The sequence below is a fragment of the Trypanosoma cruzi genome, genomic scaffold (genome assembly GCF_000209065.1).
Source record: "Trypanosoma cruzi strain CL Brener 1047053516405 genomic scaffold, whole genome shotgun sequence".
NCBI classification, from domain to species: Eukaryota; Euglenozoa; class Kinetoplastea; order Trypanosomatida; family Trypanosomatidae; genus Trypanosoma; species Trypanosoma cruzi.
In genome coordinates this window covers 75,038-91,260 of record NW_001849532.1, presented here as the reverse complement: position 1 = coordinate 91,260, position 16,223 = coordinate 75,038, and the positions used below count along the sequence as shown (strand labels likewise).

The 16,223-nt window shown below is 56.7% G+C and overlaps 4 protein-coding genes, 2 non-coding genes and 2 pseudogenes across 6 annotated transcripts, besides 11 other annotated features; 3 read left to right on the top strand and 5 right to left on the bottom strand.

The window, feature by feature from the left end:
• Positions 1-8,272: a sequence feature (areas not merged during assembly with more than two copies in the genome that could not be assigned to a particular haplotype).
• Tc00.1047053509699.268 lies at positions 1,450-2,271 on the top strand (annotated as a pseudogene).
• On the top strand, positions 2,691-2,781 carry Tc00.1047053509699.270. Its single transcript, XR_008255619.1, has one exon. It is a non-coding gene; the product is annotated as a C/D small nucleolar RNA (snoRNA), TB10C1C1 (small nucleolar RNA).
• On the top strand, positions 2,819-2,882 carry Tc00.1047053509699.260. Its single transcript, XR_008255618.1, has one exon. It is a non-coding gene; the product is annotated as an H/ACA snoRNA, TC10C1H1 (small nucleolar RNA).
• On the bottom strand, positions 4,109-4,486 carry Tc00.1047053509699.250 (uncharacterized protein; the record flags this gene model as incomplete). The annotated part of the gene is made up of 1 exon (XM_812224.1): positions 4,109-4,486. One exon carries the CDS (start codon positions 4,484-4,486, stop codon positions 4,109-4,111), a length of 378 nt encoding a protein of 125 aa, XP_817317.1.
• On the bottom strand, positions 6,364-7,119 carry Tc00.1047053509699.240 (uncharacterized protein; the record flags this gene model as incomplete). Its single annotated transcript, XM_812223.1, has 1 exon — positions 6,364-7,119. One exon carries the CDS (start codon positions 7,117-7,119, stop codon positions 6,364-6,366), a length of 756 nt encoding a protein of 251 aa, XP_817316.1.
• Positions 8,273-8,354: a sequence feature (heterozygous, Esmeraldo-like haplotype).
• Positions 8,355-8,935: a sequence feature (areas merged during assembly that could not be assigned to a particular haplotype. This can correspond to areas where the two haplotypes were merged or to regions with more than two copies in the genome that were merged during assembly.).
• On the bottom strand, positions 8,693-11,491 carry Tc00.1047053509699.220 (annotated as a pseudogene).
• Positions 8,936-9,162: a sequence feature (areas merged during assembly that could not be assigned to a particular haplotype. This can correspond to areas where the two haplotypes were merged or to regions with more than two copies in the genome that were merged during assembly.).
• Positions 9,163-12,166: a sequence feature (areas not merged during assembly with more than two copies in the genome that could not be assigned to a particular haplotype).
• Positions 12,167-13,168: a sequence feature (heterozygous, non-Esmeraldo-like haplotype).
• Positions 12,220-12,275: a microsatellite.
• Positions 12,798-13,562, bottom strand: Tc00.1047053509699.210 (mucin-associated surface protein (MASP), putative; the record flags this gene model as incomplete). The annotated part of the gene is made up of 1 exon (XM_812222.1): positions 12,798-13,562. The coding sequence occupies one exon, from the start codon at positions 13,560-13,562 to the stop codon at positions 12,798-12,800; it is 765 nt and encodes a 254-aa protein (XP_817315.1).
• Positions 13,169-13,216: a sequence feature (areas not merged during assembly with more than two copies in the genome that could not be assigned to a particular haplotype).
• Positions 13,217-14,053: a sequence feature (haploid, Esmeraldo-like haplotype).
• Positions 14,028-14,636, bottom strand: Tc00.1047053509699.200 (mucin TcMUCII, putative; the record flags this gene model as incomplete). The annotated part of the gene is made up of 1 exon (XM_812221.1): positions 14,028-14,636. One exon carries the CDS (start codon positions 14,634-14,636, stop codon positions 14,028-14,030), a length of 609 nt encoding a protein of 202 aa, XP_817314.1.
• Positions 14,054-16,223: part of a sequence feature (areas not merged during assembly with more than two copies in the genome that could not be assigned to a particular haplotype) that runs on past the window's edge.
• Positions 14,191-14,253: a microsatellite.

Here is a 16,223-nt window from a genome sequence, read left to right as displayed (position 1 = left end):
ACCCGAAGGCCAGTTGAGCACGGCGACATATACTTGTCAGTTTCCTGCTTGTCATGTGGTGCCGTACACCGAATGTAATGATCCATTGCTGTGGCACAAGCAAGTTCAAAACTTAGTGATGAGGCACCATTCTCGGCAGTAATCACCTCAAAATCCTCATAATGCATGCGATATTGTTTCAACTAAACTATATAGTGACAACAAAATGGAATTAATCCATATCAGAGCCACATTCTTAGGAAAGTACAATAATCAGGTACAAATAATAAGAAAAAAAAAGACTAAGCCAAAGATACAAAAAATAACCGCATCATTTTCCTTCTTAAATTTCTAACTTTGCCTTTAAATTATTTTCTAACCAACAGTAAACATTTCACTCCACCTTCCGTCGGGCCCTCTTTACCAAACGCATGGTATAGAAGTAGTAAAAGCCAAGCCCCATAACAATAAACAAAAAACACAGGAACAGTAAACCGAAGACCTGAGCAACCGCCACATCTATTTCCTTCATAAACAAAAACGGTCGAACTTTTTGCCTTTTATTGGTTGGAACATTTTCAAAGGCAAAAGAAGGCAATGCACGATACAGGGCCAGCCAGCATAAAAGTGAAGGTCGTGACAAAGACATCATGAAATAATGGTAGCCTATTTTACCAAATACAAAAAAGAAAAAGCGTAAAAGAAAAAACCGCACTAGCCATGTGAAGGAATGATCAACCTCAGTACGAAAAGTAATCCATAACCAACGGGTCGCGCAAAGCAATAAAAGAAAAAAAAAAACAGCCTTCCATCTCACGCCTAAAAAGTTTTTCATCGCACACGTAATGGCAACCACATGAACAAGCCCCTAATTCAAAACGAAAAACAGACCCTAAACCTCAAAACCCGAGAAGAATACCAACGAAAAACAGGGAGCAGCGCCGCTCTCGCGAAGCAGGAAAAAAAGTCGACGGCTCAAAAAGCCCTCGTTGGAAGACAATGCGTTCTCTCGTTGTTGTTCTTTCGTTCTCTTTCCCCCGCACCTTAGACAAAGACGACGGCCCACACGCCAGCCGTCATCGTGAAGCAAGTACGCCCTACTAAGCGGAGCTGCCCGGCGACAGCGCGGCCCCGCGAGGGAAACACTCCTGGCCTCCCCGGGAATGCGGGGAAAAAGTCCCCGGCACCACGCCACGGCGGCCGTCTCCCGTTGGGCTCTTCGCTTTGCGCTGGGGGGCTCCGAATGGTGTGTCTCCCGGTCCGCCCACACGACCCTGGGCAGTGCGGAAATGACTGGCCGCAGCGTCCCTGCCCGACTGGCCCGGCAACCGACCGCGGCACGCGCAACGCCAACTTCCACGTGCGTTTTTCGCCGCGGCCTCCGGATCAGGCGCGTCGCTCCTGCGGGAACGTCGCCGGCGCTTCGGGGCGCACTCCGCTATGCGTTGGCGGCGCGGCAGCGACATGGAGATTGCCGACTCTCATGGCCGCACCGCCGACGGAGAGAAGACCCTCGTGACGAGTGAGCGCGGCCACGCCAATCTCGGGCGGGATGAGGTCGACACGGCGGCCGCGCTCGAGTTGACGGGTCTCTTCCTCGCCGATGGGACCGCCCGCGGGCACGCCCAGGCCGGCGCGAAAAAACCGTCATGACAGGCCAGCCGGGGGACGACACGCCCACGCTTTTCGTGGGTGTGAAAGACACGATTTGCAAGGGACAGCAAATCGTCTCCAACGCCTCGCGCCGCCCGCGAAGATCCCTCATGAAAAATTCGGTGCCGTTGAGGGTCTCATGGCCACAGCGCGCGCCACCATGGCGTCGCAACAAACAGCGGACGGCGCATCGCTCAAAGAATGGCACGGTGGTCGCGGTGCGGCGCGGAAAATCGTCCCGTCCGTCACCGGAGCGGCCAAGGCGGCTGGGAAAGGCATTCCCGCGCTGAACGGCAGGCTGACCGGCATGGCGTTCCGTGTGCCGACTCCAAACGTGTCGGTTGTCGACTTCACCGCGCGCCTGGAGAGGCCGGCGGCATACGAGCAGCTCCGCGCCGCCACCGATGCAGCCTCCGAGGGGAAGCTGAAGAGCTTTCTTGGCCACACGGAAGACGAGGCTGTTTCCACCGACATGGGTGGCGTCGCGCTGACGTCCGTCTTTGCCGTCAAGGCCGGCATTTCCCTCAACGATCGCTTCGTGAAGCTTGCCTCATGGCACGGCAACGAGACCGGGTACTCCCACAAGGTACTGGACCTCGTTGCCCACATCTCGGCACACTGAAGCGGCGGCCGGAGGGAAAGTTCCAAAAGGAAACAACAACGGGTTTGGCGGGAGTGCCGGGAAAGGAATGTAAATAAGAAGGAAAAATTGTATATGCGAGCAATGAGAATCAGCCAAGTGCAAAACGAAGGTTCAAAAACAAGGATCATACTTTGGTTGGCGACCGACCACGACGGGGTGGATGAATAGGGCGATAGACGCGTGCTGCGCGTGCGCTTGAAGGCGTTGGAGGCCTCTATTTTGTTATTGTATTTGGCTTGGGTCTCTTTGATGTGTCATTTGTTGCTCGTCTGTGGCTGTAAACTGAGCCATGCAATTGTAGTTGAGCGGGTGTTGTGCGCAAGTGAAATGGGCGGTCTTTTTGCACTGCCAGGGGTCAGCTGCGTGGGCGATCACCCACGCACTCCCCGTTATGATCTCGCACTGCGGCAGCACGTGATGAGGAGCTTCTTATGTATGTAACTCGAGAAATCTGAGCGTGCTCCCCGACGAGCCAACGGAGGAATCGTTAGATGGTGACGCTGATGCCGCCCAGCCCAACCGCCTCCACGAGACCGTGCCCGCCATCCCCTTTAATAGCGAGCGGACCCTCAGTGCGTCACCGCGGGCAGCTCGCCCACACCGGGGGGAGAGAGAAGTAAGGCGGGAGAGGAGGACAGCGAGGATGTCTGCCGCCGCCGCGCGCACACACAACTAGTGCCCGTTCCGCTCCGTACGTGACGTTTCTGTGCTTTTTGTTTCACATTGCTATATCCGTTTGCTGATGTGTTGTTATGCTTCTTTGGTTGCGTCCACTACCTGCTTCCGTGCGATATTCCTCCGTGGCATTTGTGCGTTGTGCGAAGATTAGGTTTAGAAGAACATCATTGCAACCCGTAATTGTGGGAAGCAAATAAAACAATAAAAACATCGATAAACACAGAATAGCCTTCTTTTCCCTTTTTTTTTTTTTTTGTTATACGACATTGTCACTATTCGTTGATCGCCCGAGGGCTGTTCGTAAAAACGTGGACAACTTTCCCGTCTCGAATAACGCTGTCATGCGAAATAAATTTTCTCCGAAGATTCGAATGCTCAGTGGTCGACGACGGGGCATTCCCGCAGTGGATGAGGCGGAGTCTCCCGTGGTCCGTCGGGGGATCAGCGGCCGGTGAGGGCTTGCGGTAGAGTAGTGTCTGAAGGGCTATGGTTGTCGTTGCAAATTGCAGAGTTGCGTTGTCCGTATTTGACTTGTTGATGCGCTTGGCACTTTCGATAGTGGCCTGCGCGCGAGGCACCTGTTAAGAAGACGGTGGCGCCATTGTGGCATCCGCATGGGAGGCCCTCGCAAAGTATTATAACGCCAGGCTGAGCACGTCCGGCATGTGCCCTCATGCTGTGGGCGGACAAGCGCACTCTGCTGCAGGTTGGGCAGGAGGACGTCAATCCGCCGCTCGCTGGCAGGCAAGGAGTTGCGGCGCTCACTTCGGGAAAAAGGTTCCGGCAGAGGCAGAGGCGGGCCGCTCACCGCAGTCAGGGAGGGACGGCACCACCGACACAGAGGGTTCCTTGTGATCTGCAGGGTGCGTGCAGGCCTGTCGAAGAGTGGGCAGGAGTCGCATCGCGACTGTGCGCAGTGCCGCCATTCGGGGACCAATTTCCGGGTCAACACCAGGAATAGAGTCCTCGCCACACCGACAGCCGCCTGTCACGCGGTGTGTGCGCCTTCCTTTTCCTCCTGGACACCATTCCAGTGCCGTCGCTTCACTGCAGTGAGGAATTCCACGTGCCAGGCAGTGACGCAGTCCTGCGGGAGGGATCGTGCCATGACGGCATCAGCGTCCGCTGTCACGTTTTGCGTGGGATTCCGCAGTGTCATGGGGAAAATGTAGAGCTAGCTGTGCGACCTCGATCCGCCAGTGAAAGCGGCACAATACAAATCTCCTTGCTGACGTCGTCGTGCACCGCCAGCTGGCCAAGGCGGAGCGACTCCATCGCCGAGAGGGAGGCTGTGGCGACAGGAACTCGTGTGGGCGATTGGGATGCTGCTGCCAGGCGGGGAACTGAAAACTGTCCGAGGCCATGCTCAGTATCAGGACGCTCCGCTCGGCAGGTGCATGCAAGGCTGCCAGCAGCTGTGCGGTGAGGCTCCACAGGGAGCTCCGCTGTCCGGGGAGTCAAGTGGCAGTGCAGCGGATCCAGATGCATGCTCAGCGAGAGACAACGTGCCGTCCATCCAGCGACCTGCGTCATACAGTCCCAGAGAGGTGCAGGCCGCTTCAACGGCCGATCGTCTCACGCCGTCCGGGGCGTCCTTGGCGTGCCGTGGCCGGAAGACGTCCACCCCGCTGCAGCTCACAGTGTCCCAGGCTAAAACTCGGTGCTCAACAAGAGGGGCGCGGATGCGGTCCGGGGAGATCCCCATGCGGCTGCGGACGCGTCGCGGCTCCTTGAGGACGGCATCTCCCGGCAGCGGAATGGTCGTCGCTGCCTTCCCAGGTATTGACGAAGGTGTGGTTTCCGAGCATACTGCGCCACGCACGTCCTCAATATAACGGAGAAGTGAGAGACGTTCGTGCCGTGTGGGTGCGCGGAACCCAACGATCCTCCGCAGCGGTGCTGGACTGGAGGCCAGGTGGACAGAGGTATCCTTCGATGATACGCGTGGGACGAGCGATGATGTGCAGCTGTCGCCGTGCCGCACTTCCAGGCTGTGGAGGCGAGTGGGGGCCGACACGGTGCGATTGCCTCACCGCCGTGGTGCAACGCACCGTGGACGCACCCAACCCGAAGGGATCGCATGGTGTGCTGGGACGCACCAGCTCCTGCGCCCAGCCGCAGCTGACGGCGGCGTGGCACGGTCTGCCCTGCAGCGGCGGTGGCGTGCAAAACAAAATTGAGGTGTCGATCAATCGCGTTGCCGAGCAGACGCACACTGTGGGATTGACGCGTGGGTTCCCACCGCCCAGACGATGGTCTGCCGCGTCCTCGTCAGACTGTCGGTGTGAGGCGATGCAGAACAGAGCGGCACCGCTCCTTTCGGCGTTGATACTCAGGCAGTGCTCGGCAGTCCATGTGGCCACAACGGACACGGCAGCTGGCATTGCCGCACCACAGGCACAGAGGTCCGCACACAACGCAACAAGCGTGCGGTCGTCAGCGTGCATGAACGCCGAAGCAAAGTGAATGCTGTCCAGGCGGCGCAGCAGACCATCCACGTGGCGGTGGAGGAGCTGGGGCCGCACGACGCTGCATTGGGCTGCCACGGCTGAGGGAAGCTGCTGTCGGGAATATTGCTCGCGAGCACTCACCCCAACGCAGCCGCCTCGCAGGCGATTGTGCTACCAGCGTTGGGCGCGACGGCCCGGGCGCGGGAGCCCGCAGAGCACAGCCAGCACTCGCCCATCGCCAACGGTGTCGAACGCAGTCGAGATGCCGATCGGGACGGCGAGGGAGCGGCAACGGCGACGGTGCAGCGCGGAACGACGCCCCTGCGACGCTCGAACTCCACAGCGATGCACCTGCTCAGCCATCGTGCCGCTTCGTCACTCACAGTCGTCACAAACTCCGAGGCCGTGCGTCGTGGCGTGGATCCAGGCTGACGTCGGTGGTGTGCCAGCAGTGCTGACAGGCGGCAGTGGACCAGTCCTTCGCTCACACCTAGCAGGACAAAGAGCAGCGTGAGTGGCCGACAAATTTCCCTGTGCGGCGTGTGTCCTTCCCGTGCATGTGGATGGAAGTGGCGTCCCCATTTCCCAAGGACTTCGCAGAATGCCGTCGGCGAGGGAGGTGTTGATCATCGTTCTGTGGGAGCAGCGGGCAGCGGGTACAAGATGGAGCAGAAACGCACTCAATACGCCGCCGGGGCCAGGGGCCATGCCAGGCAAACAGTCGCGGATGGCCGAGTCAGGCGCACACGGCGTGAAGGGCCAATCCATATTCCAGTCACCAGAGGCACGCGAGCACAAACTGTGCAGGCAGCTGTGGGGATCACAGCACGTGAGACGCGGACAGTGTGACGGACGAGCGGTTTGCCTTTTGCCGAGGCAGAGCACAGACGCACTCCCAAGAGTACCGCAGCACAGCCGATCCCAGACAGCGGGGACGTGGTACCGCCATGCCTCGGGGTATCACAGGCCTGGGCTCGAGAGGGCACCAAGCTGCTTTGCACGGACCTTCAGCAGCATGGAGAAACCACCGCGAAGGGCATGATTGCAGTCCTCCCGTTTGCGGAGAACTTCAGCTCGGGGCAGGCTGCCTCCTGGTGAGGCAGTGTGCGCGTTGCACGCCGCCGCTGCAGTGGACTCGGCACGCTCCATTCCGTCCGTCCACATTCCTGTGGAGCTGTCACGGCTGCCGCACGGGATGTCGCTCCTTGCCGCTTGTATGGTGCTTCGGTGCATCTCCAACCATGTGGTCACAGTGGCCAGAGGCGTGTGAAACGCCGTGGTGGAATCATTCCAGTCAGCTGCACACATAGCAAAGGCAGCATGTTTCCGTCGTGGCAGCATGCCTGCCTGTCGCGGGATGCCGTCCTCCGTCCCCGCAGTGTGGGATGACAGATGTTGATACGAGTCCAAACTGGTGGACGTCCAGTGGGAGACACGCAGTACGCATTGCGCAGTCACGTCGGGAAACAAGACGTGACGGCCGCTGATCCGCGTTGCCTGTGCCGGGTCGTCGGAAAGCTCAATCTCCATGCCGCTTGGGGTGGCGGCGAGGTTCTCTCCTGCCGTCGTGGATGGTGAAGGACCGTCCCGCAGCTCATGGTGTGAATTCAGGTCACCCGCAATGGGCGCTGCAGAACCAGGGAGACGAATGGTGCTCGCAAGGTGAACAGCGTGAGCCATTGCCGTGGGAAGGTTGCAGAGGTTCACCACGTACATGCTGGGGCAGGCCGGTGGGCACACGCGGAGGGCGGTGGTCTCCACGCAGTTGGTTCCAGCAGCGACAGGCGCTCGCACGGCAAGGTGTGGCGCACCAAGAGGGCCACGCCACCGGCACGCCCACTGCAGGCCTGGTGGAAGTCACTGCAGCCAATGAGCCTCGTCGCTGGGGCACTCTGCTGCCTGCACTCCTGAAGAAGAACTATGCCGGGCCGGTGCTGCGCTAGTCGAGCAGCAAGGGCAATCCTGAATGGCGAAGGGCCTGAAGGTATGAGCTGCCAGATAACTACGAGGCCATCCTCATCGGGGCTGCGGCTCCTGCGGACACCACCGCAGCGAATGATGCCGACGGAGTGACCGCAATGAAACGACTGTGCGGTTCTGTCAGTCAGGCTGCAGGCAAACCGCCTCGCCCCTCCACAACCAACAGTGCGCGGGACCCTCTCGAGGGGTGACGCCGTCGTGGTCCCCATCACGCTCGCAGCACTGGCAAACTGCAATCACTCCCACAGAAAGACAAGCAAGGGTGCGTGGGTGTGTGCCGAGAACAAAGCGACTGTCACCGTCAGAGGAGGCGATCATGGCACCGTCCGTCACGCGCCAGCACACACCAAGCAGCGCACGCACTCGGAAGTGCAAGAAAACAGAAGGGAAGAGAAGAATGACCCCAAGAGCAGGCAACACCTTCACACATGGCGGGCATCGTGCAGCCGCGTCAGCCGGCCCCAAGCGGAATGCAAAAAGGCTTCCAGCCGTCGCCAACAAATTCTTTCAGTGCACTGTGCAAATAATTATGACTGTGTGTGTGGTTGTGTGCTGCAGGAGCGGGAAAGAGGAGAATTACAGGGAGGCACATCAGCACAGCAAGAGGCACAGCTGGATGGCAGCGATACATGCGGTACGGCCCAACCTCAACAATCACACACGGTGGCAGCACACACAGCCACAAAAACAAAAAAAATCCTAAAATACACGGCGGCGGAGTGTGGCTGTGTGTGTGGCGCTGCGGGTGTCTGCCCGCCCTGGCCGCAAAAAAGAAAACAAAACAAGAGGGAAAGAAATGTGTGCTCCGCCCCACAGGCCCTCGTCGCACGCCCACACGTCACGGCTCCCTCAGCGCGCCGTTCGTCGCGGCCCCTCCTCATGCGTGCAGCAGGCGAGGCGCACAGGGCCGTCGTCATGAGCGTGTCGGTGGGTGTGCGAGTGGAGCAGTTGGGCGGGAAACACACGGCACCCCTCACAGGAAGAGTGCGGCAACAAACAATTAAAAAGAGGGAAGAGTAGAAAAGAAACAAAGAACCTCCACAGTGATTGCCCCCAAAAGCAAAAAAAAAGAAGGGATGGGAATAAAAAATTAAAACAACAAAACAGAAATATTTTTTAAAGGAAAACAAAAACATTGAAAAATGAAAAAACGCACAAAAAAGGCTTATATTACGCACAGGAAAAAAAACAATTATAAAATGTAAATAAAGTAAAAAAGCGAAAAAAAAGTTTTTCAAAAGAATTATTTCTTGGACGCAATTCTGTGCAGGGGAGATCGCGATTGCCCCACGCGGCTGCCAGTCACCCCTCACTGAGCCGCAAACCCCCACAGTCCCAACAGCAGAAGAAGCAGCGGCAGCACCCTCCTTTCACGCACAGTGCCGGCATCGCTGTTATTCCCCTGCGACAAATTTCCAAGACTGCTGCTGAGGGCCGTAGCATTTGCGTCCCTGTCCTGCGGATGGATCTGCTCCTCCTCCTGCCCACCCGTTCCTCCTGCCGTCTCCCCATCCGCACCAGAGCTCACGCTCGCTTCAGGTGTCAATGCGGGTCCATCGTGCCCCTCGCCTTTAGCGGTAAGCACGTTTGTATCTGCTGTGGCGGCGGTATCACCCACGGAAGGTGTGTGTGGTCCATCCCCCTGTATCGTATCTGCACTCCCCTCCCCCACCGTTGGGTTACCGCTAGACGAGAAAGCGCCATCCACATCTGCATTTCCATCGGAAGATGTTTCAGAAGCCAACTGCTGTACGGTCTGCCCCACAGGTATGGAAGTCGAAGCAATGGAAGCTGCTTGGGATGCACTTCCACCGTCCGCACCTTCACCTGCATTCAAAGGTTCCTTTCCCGTATGCGGCGTTCTGCCAGAAGACGGCAACACAATTTCCTGCGCATTTTCGGTCTTCGGAGGCGTAATCGGGGCTTTAAGTGCATTAAGCGCAGTAATCTCATCGTCAACCAACGGGCGGTTGTACAGCAGGACGTTCGTCACCGTCACAGACACGCCTTCTTGGCTCTCTGTGTTGCCTCCATCCCCTCCAATGCAGAAGTGGGAGATCTTTTTATCTTCCGTATTTTCCACTTCACATTGCTCATCTCTCACACGCTGACCATCGACGTACGCGGAGCCCTGAGTGCCGTTCTGCAGCACAATGGCCACCTGGTGTGTTTTCTCTTGCCCCTCAATGCGGTTTTGCACCTCCGTCGGTTTCCCACCGCACAGCACCTGCCACTTCTTCTCTTTATTGTTGTACGACAGTCCAAGAAGTACTGGATTCTCTGCATCCTTCATCTTCGCACCCATCAAAGAAATAGGACCCTCCTTCGTCGGCTCACCGTCGATGGACACCGTCGCCACAAGAGTGAAGTTGTAATTCGCAAAGTGGTACAGCTGATTCTCCCCCTGACTGCCAACGGGCCACTCCGCCCACGCGCCCTGTGAACGTCACTCCATCGGAAGACCCTGTAGTCTCTGCTACCGCTGCTGGCACTCCTTCTTTCGTTCCCTTCTTTACTGTGGCGTTCACCCCGAGGTACTCGTCACTCCATGTGTCATCAGAGAAGTTGCCGGACAAAAAGCCAACCAGCCCATCCGTGATCTTACTTTTTTTGCAGGCATTGTCAGGTGAGGTAGCCTGCACAGCGCTCTCAGAAGCGCACAGCTGGGAGACATGTTTGTCCACTTCCTTCCAGGTCGCCAGCACCTCCTTCACCCGCTCCAGCTGCGCAGTCAGACGCACAGACCATACCGGGTGATGGTTTCCCATCGCCCTTCTTCTCGTACAGTGCAATCAACTTCTCATTATTATTATCATCAGTTCCACTTGTAATACTTTTGTACAACAGGGAGCTGGCGGCAGCATCTTCGTCCTTCCCTAGATACCGGCCCAATATCAACAATGTGCGTATTGTCCGTCAGCCAAAGATGGAGTTCGCCCTTTTCTTTTTCTTTTTGGTTTTCTTTGGAATAAACCGGCAGAGTAACGAGCATCACTTCCTTATTATCATTGCCAAAGGTCGTTGTGATGAACCCGCTCCCAACGGCCTTCTCACTTCCGACCTTTCTGTTGCTCCACACGCGCGAGAGTGTCCCGAGTGCCTCCGTCCACGACTCCCCCTTGTCACCGGACTCGTACACCCTGCGGCGGCCATCATCACACGCAGTCATCATCATGAGTTTGTCCTTCCACTCCACGACGGAGGGATCACTGCAGCCTTCGGCAGAAATCCCCTTCGACAGCTTCCAAATCGCAGGATCCGAGGAGTACATGATCAGCGAAACGGTAGTTGTCTTTCCATCCTCCTCCTTGTCAGTCTCCCTCTCCTCGGCTTCCACTGGGAACACAAGCGTACCGTCCTCCATCTTAACACCCGATGCACCGCTTCCGATCAGCCGTGTCAAGGATGAAAGTTGTTCGCCGAAAGGTGTCGTCGGGAGACGTTTAGTATCTTTCCAGTCAATTTGTTTGTTACTTTCTTCTTCATCACTGACTTCCCCTTTCACCAGCAATAGCCCCCAGTCATCGGCACCACTCTCCTGAACACCAGTGGCATCTGTCCGGCTGCATTTCCCAACAAGCATGTAAATATCATTTCCATTCACAACTGTTGTTGGCCGGCTCACATCCACTCCCTTGCTTGTGGAAGCGCCTTCCTCCAGAAATTGTACCACTCTGGCATCCTTCAGAACTTCCTCCGGTTTGTTATCGTCTTTTATCGTGAGAAGTTGGGATGCAACGCCAGTAAAGACGTTGTTTTCGTCCTTCTTGCACTGCGCCTCGGCAACGGCAAATGCATCACTTCCAACTTTCAAAAGGCCGGGAATTCCAAACAACTCCAGATTTCCATCACCTTCACCCTCACTGATGCCCTTCCATTGAAACTGGGGATCAGACGACTGATCCTCCTCACCTTGCGCAGCTCCACAAGTACTGCAGCAAATCATCACGACGAGGAGGAGCAGCACCGCGGAAGTAAACACACGCTGCGACATGTTGGGCCTCTGCGGCTCACTCTCTCTTCCTTCCCTCCTCCTTCCGCTGGATCCGGTCACGCGGCGACGGTTGTGTGTGCGGGGTGCCTTCACGGCAGCAACACGTGAGTGCATATAAATATATGTGTGTGGGCGGTGTGTGTGTTGTTGGTCCTTTCAGTGCCTTCGAATTTCACAGTGGCGATTCGCGCTTGGTCGTAACTTCCTTTCTAGCGTGTGTATGCGTAAGGCGGAGAGAGAAGAGAAAACAAGCCAAGTAAAGAGGTGAGGCAGCGAGCACCGCCACCCATCCACTGTGAGTCGTACTACCATCCACGTCGCAGTCACTCCCAAAAACAACAACTCACGCACACGGACACACGGAACAGCAGAAGGAAGACCACTGCACCGGGAACACACAGCGACGGTCACCACCAGCAGGAGCCACGGCAGGTGCTTCTGCCACGCTTCAGCATACACCAGGCGACGCTTACACACATAAAAGAACCAGCGGGAGGCAAAAGGCCACAGCCGCCCTTCGCAGCATCCACGCGCTACCGTCAGCCAGTCGTTCCACTGTTGTCCCTCCATCACACCCGCTCCGCCGCCGGCGCACATCACCTCGCACAGCCGGGGAATCCCCCGCCATCAAATACACAGCGGGAGAGGCACCTCCAGCCGCTGGGCGGGAATCGCTCCGCACCTATCCGAGGCACCGTCAATAAAAAACCACATTAGTAAGCTGTTGCACGCCGCCAACATCCCACGCCCGCATCACGACAAGGGGAATAAATCGCGTGCACACGCCATCCCTCATCCCAAGGGCCGCAGCAGCCAGAATCGTGTGTGTGCGTACGTTCTCAGTGTGTGTATGTATGTGTGCCCGTGTGCGTGTGTGTGTGTGTGTGTGTGTGTGTGTTTCAGAGCCTATTTTTGCAGAGCAGCTGTGCGCCACAAGAGAGTCAGAAGAAAGCAACGGCAGAGAGAAGCGGATGGCACACACGCAAAAATTACTCATATCATCACACACACACACACACGCAGCCCGCGGAATGGGTGCTCTCAACCACAAAACAACAAAAGAAAAAACAAAAAGCCGAAGCGTGGGACGACCAGCGCACACACTCTCATTGCTCCCGTAAAGCACAGCCGGGAGAGAGAGAGGTCGCCCACTCAATGCAATAAAAACAAAACAGAAACAGTCACGGTGCTCCGCCCATGCAGCCAGGCAGGACGGCAGCGGTGCGTGTCGTGCAAAAGAGAGCACCAACGGGCCTGCATGGGTGTGCATGCATATATACAATGGGCACATTATGTGTGTGCTTCGTGGGATGAGGTGAGGGCGAGAGTCCATGCAAGGGGACACACAGAGAGAGTGAGTAAAATACGAGTGTGTGTGCGGGCGGTGCACGGCTCTCTCTCCCTCACTCTCACGCGGCCACTACCGCAGCAACAGCAGCAGCCGCAAAACAACAAGAAGAAGCAAAAGAGGAGAGGTGGTGTGGGAGACCGCGGTGCTGCTGTCACTCTCGGCAATCGTCGTGATGTTTTTCATTGTCTCGGCTTTGGCTGGTGTTTCTTTCGTATTACTGTGCTTCTCTTCACCCTGTTCTCCTTCTCCTCTCCCTGCATAATCGGATTCCGGTGCATTCTTCGGCATCGCCAATTCACCGCCTTTTTGAGCCTCATTAATTGAAGTGTCGGTGGCAGCTGAGGTTGATTCCGGCCCTTCCGTCGTATTTGCTGATGAATCACCCGCTGGTGCTCCCGGTTTTGATCCCATTCCTGCTGCGCCGCCCTTCGGTGTTTCTGGAGTTGCTGCTGCCACCTGTATTTCCGCATCAGGCGACTCTTTGGTTTGTGGTATTGATGGTTGCACAACCTCCTCTGTATCGCCAGCGTACTTCTTGCAAATACGGTCAGCTTCAGGCTCATGAGATTTGGTCGACTTCTCAATATAATAAGCTTCACAAACATCTTTCATTGCAGTACGCATACAGTTCTTCATCGCCAACTCATCCAACATTCCTTCCTTCGTGCTTTTGTTCCTGCATGTCTCATTGAACACAGGATACCAAGTTAAGACCATATCCTCCTCCACAACACTTCTGTCACTGACAAGGCCATAAGCCGCTGGCACCACAACATCGCACCACAGCACGCAGAGGGCACACACCAGCAGCACACGGCCAGTCATCATCGCCATCACTCCTGTCTCTTGCATGCAGCCTTCAGCAAAAGTAACTCCCCGTCAACAGAGAGGGAAGCAAAAAGACAAACACGGCCGCTACACCACGCACAGCAACAAATGGCAGCACCCCAGCAGAAGCAGCGCACACACCACGAGACAGATGGAATCAGTACGATTGCAGAGCTCGCACACCGCCCCGCAAACCACAAGTTTAAAAAGCAATAAAAAACAATAATTAAAAAACAGAAATTAGAAAGAAAAGAAAAACAAACCCAGGGCTCCAGTGCGCATGCATATGAGTGTGTCCGCGATGCGTTCAACGTGGCGGATGCGGGGCACAACGCGGAGCACACAGCACGGCAGCAGAAGCAAGTGAAGCAAAACACAATCATTATTTCTCTTATTTTATACAGTGGACCACAACACACGCACACAAACCCCGCGGTTGGGTGCTGGCACGCACAGCCCGCACACACCTCTTCAGCCCAGAACGGTGTACGCCAGCGCGGATGCGGCGAGCACCAGCGGGGCACACACCCACGCAGAGCTGCTGAGGCTGCCGTCGATTTCACGAAGACGTGACGGTGCGCGGGTGCTCGACACAGCTGGCGCCTCTGTAGTAGTCGTAGTACTTGGTGCATGTGTTGTAGTGGTGGTGGTCGTCGTCGTGGTTGGTGACTGTGTTGTAGTCGTCGTTGTCGTTGTCTGAGCGGAAGCTTCAGACTCCTCATTTGTTTGTTTTGCGGGTGGGTTGTTGCCACGTATTGGCCCAGTCGTGCCTTTCTTAACTTCTTTCGGATCTTCCGTATCTGTTGGCGCTTCTTGATCGGTGAAACCTTCCCCCCCTCCCACAGTTTTTCCGCGTTCCACAACGGACTCCTTACTTGGCGACCCTGGCAAAGAAAGCGATAGACTGGTGGTCCTTACATCATCTCCAAGCAAAGTCTTCGTAGGGTCAGGTGCCTGTGATGTAGTCGTCGTAGTTGTATTGGGAGGCTCTTCAGGTGTATCCCCTGACGCACACACGGGCGGGCAGCAGCACAGGGCAAGCACCAACAGGGCGCACAGCAGACGGCACGTCATCATCATCGTGAGTGAGGTCGTTCAGTGGTGTGGAGCTGATCTGCACAGTGAGGGACATGGAGAGCAACAGGGGAAACGAGAGGTGCGGCAGACACACACAGAGGGCACACCACATGAGGAGAGGGCAGCAGCCAGGCATGCACCGTACGCCGCACACCACGCACGACACACACTCCAATCCACGGCAGCAGGCACACACAGCCCTGCCGCAACACCAACACACAGATGGAAGAGGGAGAAGCAAACAGGAGCGGCACACAAGGCTCCACCGCATGTGCATACGGCGAGAGCGGTCCGTCGTGTCGGCACCCCTCACGGAGGGTGCGCACACAAACAAGAAGGTGCAGCGCACACAGCAACACAAAAGCAAAGTAACAATACAAAAGGAGATCCTCGCACACCACGTGGATTGTTGGTCCACGGGAAGTGCAACCAATATTCACCACAAAGCAGCTTGTTATCTTGCTTTGGTTGTATGCTGCTACAATAACGAGTGAGTAGGGCAAGGGCCGTCATCAATAACGTGGAAAGTATTCCGTCGCAAACGGACCGTCGTGCGGGCTGGGGCAGTCACAAACAGTCGCAGTCCAGATTCCCAACGAAGAGGGCATTCCCGCAGTGGATGAGGCAGAGTCTCCCGTGGTCCGTCGGGGGATCAGCAGCCCGTGGCGTCCGTGATGAGGCGGTGGCGGAAGAGCCTGGTCCATCTCGAGTACCCGCGTTTGTGCTTCCTGCGTGTCTTGCCTGCTGGTGTGCTTGGCATTTTCGGTGGCGACCTGCGCGCGAGGCACCTGTTAAGAAGACGGTGGCGCCATTGTGGCATCCGCATGGGAGGCTCTCGCAAACTATTATAACGCCAGGCTGAGCACGTCGGGCATGTGCCCTCATACTGTGGACGGACAAGTGCACTCTGCTGCAGGTTGGGCAGGAGGACGTCAATCCGCCGCTCGCTGGTCGACAAGGAGTTGCGGTGCTCACGTCGGGAAGAGGTTCCGGCGGAGGCAGAGGCGGGCCGCTCACCGCAGTCAGGGAGGGACGGCACCACCGACACAGAGGGTTCCTTGTGATCCGCAGGGCGCGTGCAGGCCTGTCGAAGAGTGGGCAGGAGTCGCATCGCGCCTGTGCGCAGTGCCGCCACTCGGGGACCAATGTCCGGGTCAACACCAGGAACAGAGTCCTCGCCACACCGACAGCCGCCTGTCACGCGGTGTGCGCGCCTTCCTTTTCCTCCTGGACATCCTTCCATTATGACCTCTTGACGGCGGTAAGGAATTCCACGTGCCAGGTATTGACGCAGTCCTGCAAGAGGGATCGTGCAATCGTGACTTCGTCCTCAGCGGCCTCATTGCGTGGAATACCGCAGTGTGATGGGAAATATAAAATCCACAGGGTGACCTCGCTTCACCAAGGAAAGCAGCATAATACAAATTTACTCAGTAACGCGGTCTCGCACGGTCGGTGGGCAACGCGGGGTGCCTCAATTGCCGAGAGGGAGTCCGTTTCCTCCAGCATTCGTGTGGGCGATTGGGATGTTCCCAGACAAGGAGGTATGAGATGTCTAAAAGCATTTTCGATCGCAAGGCAGTCTGCCCT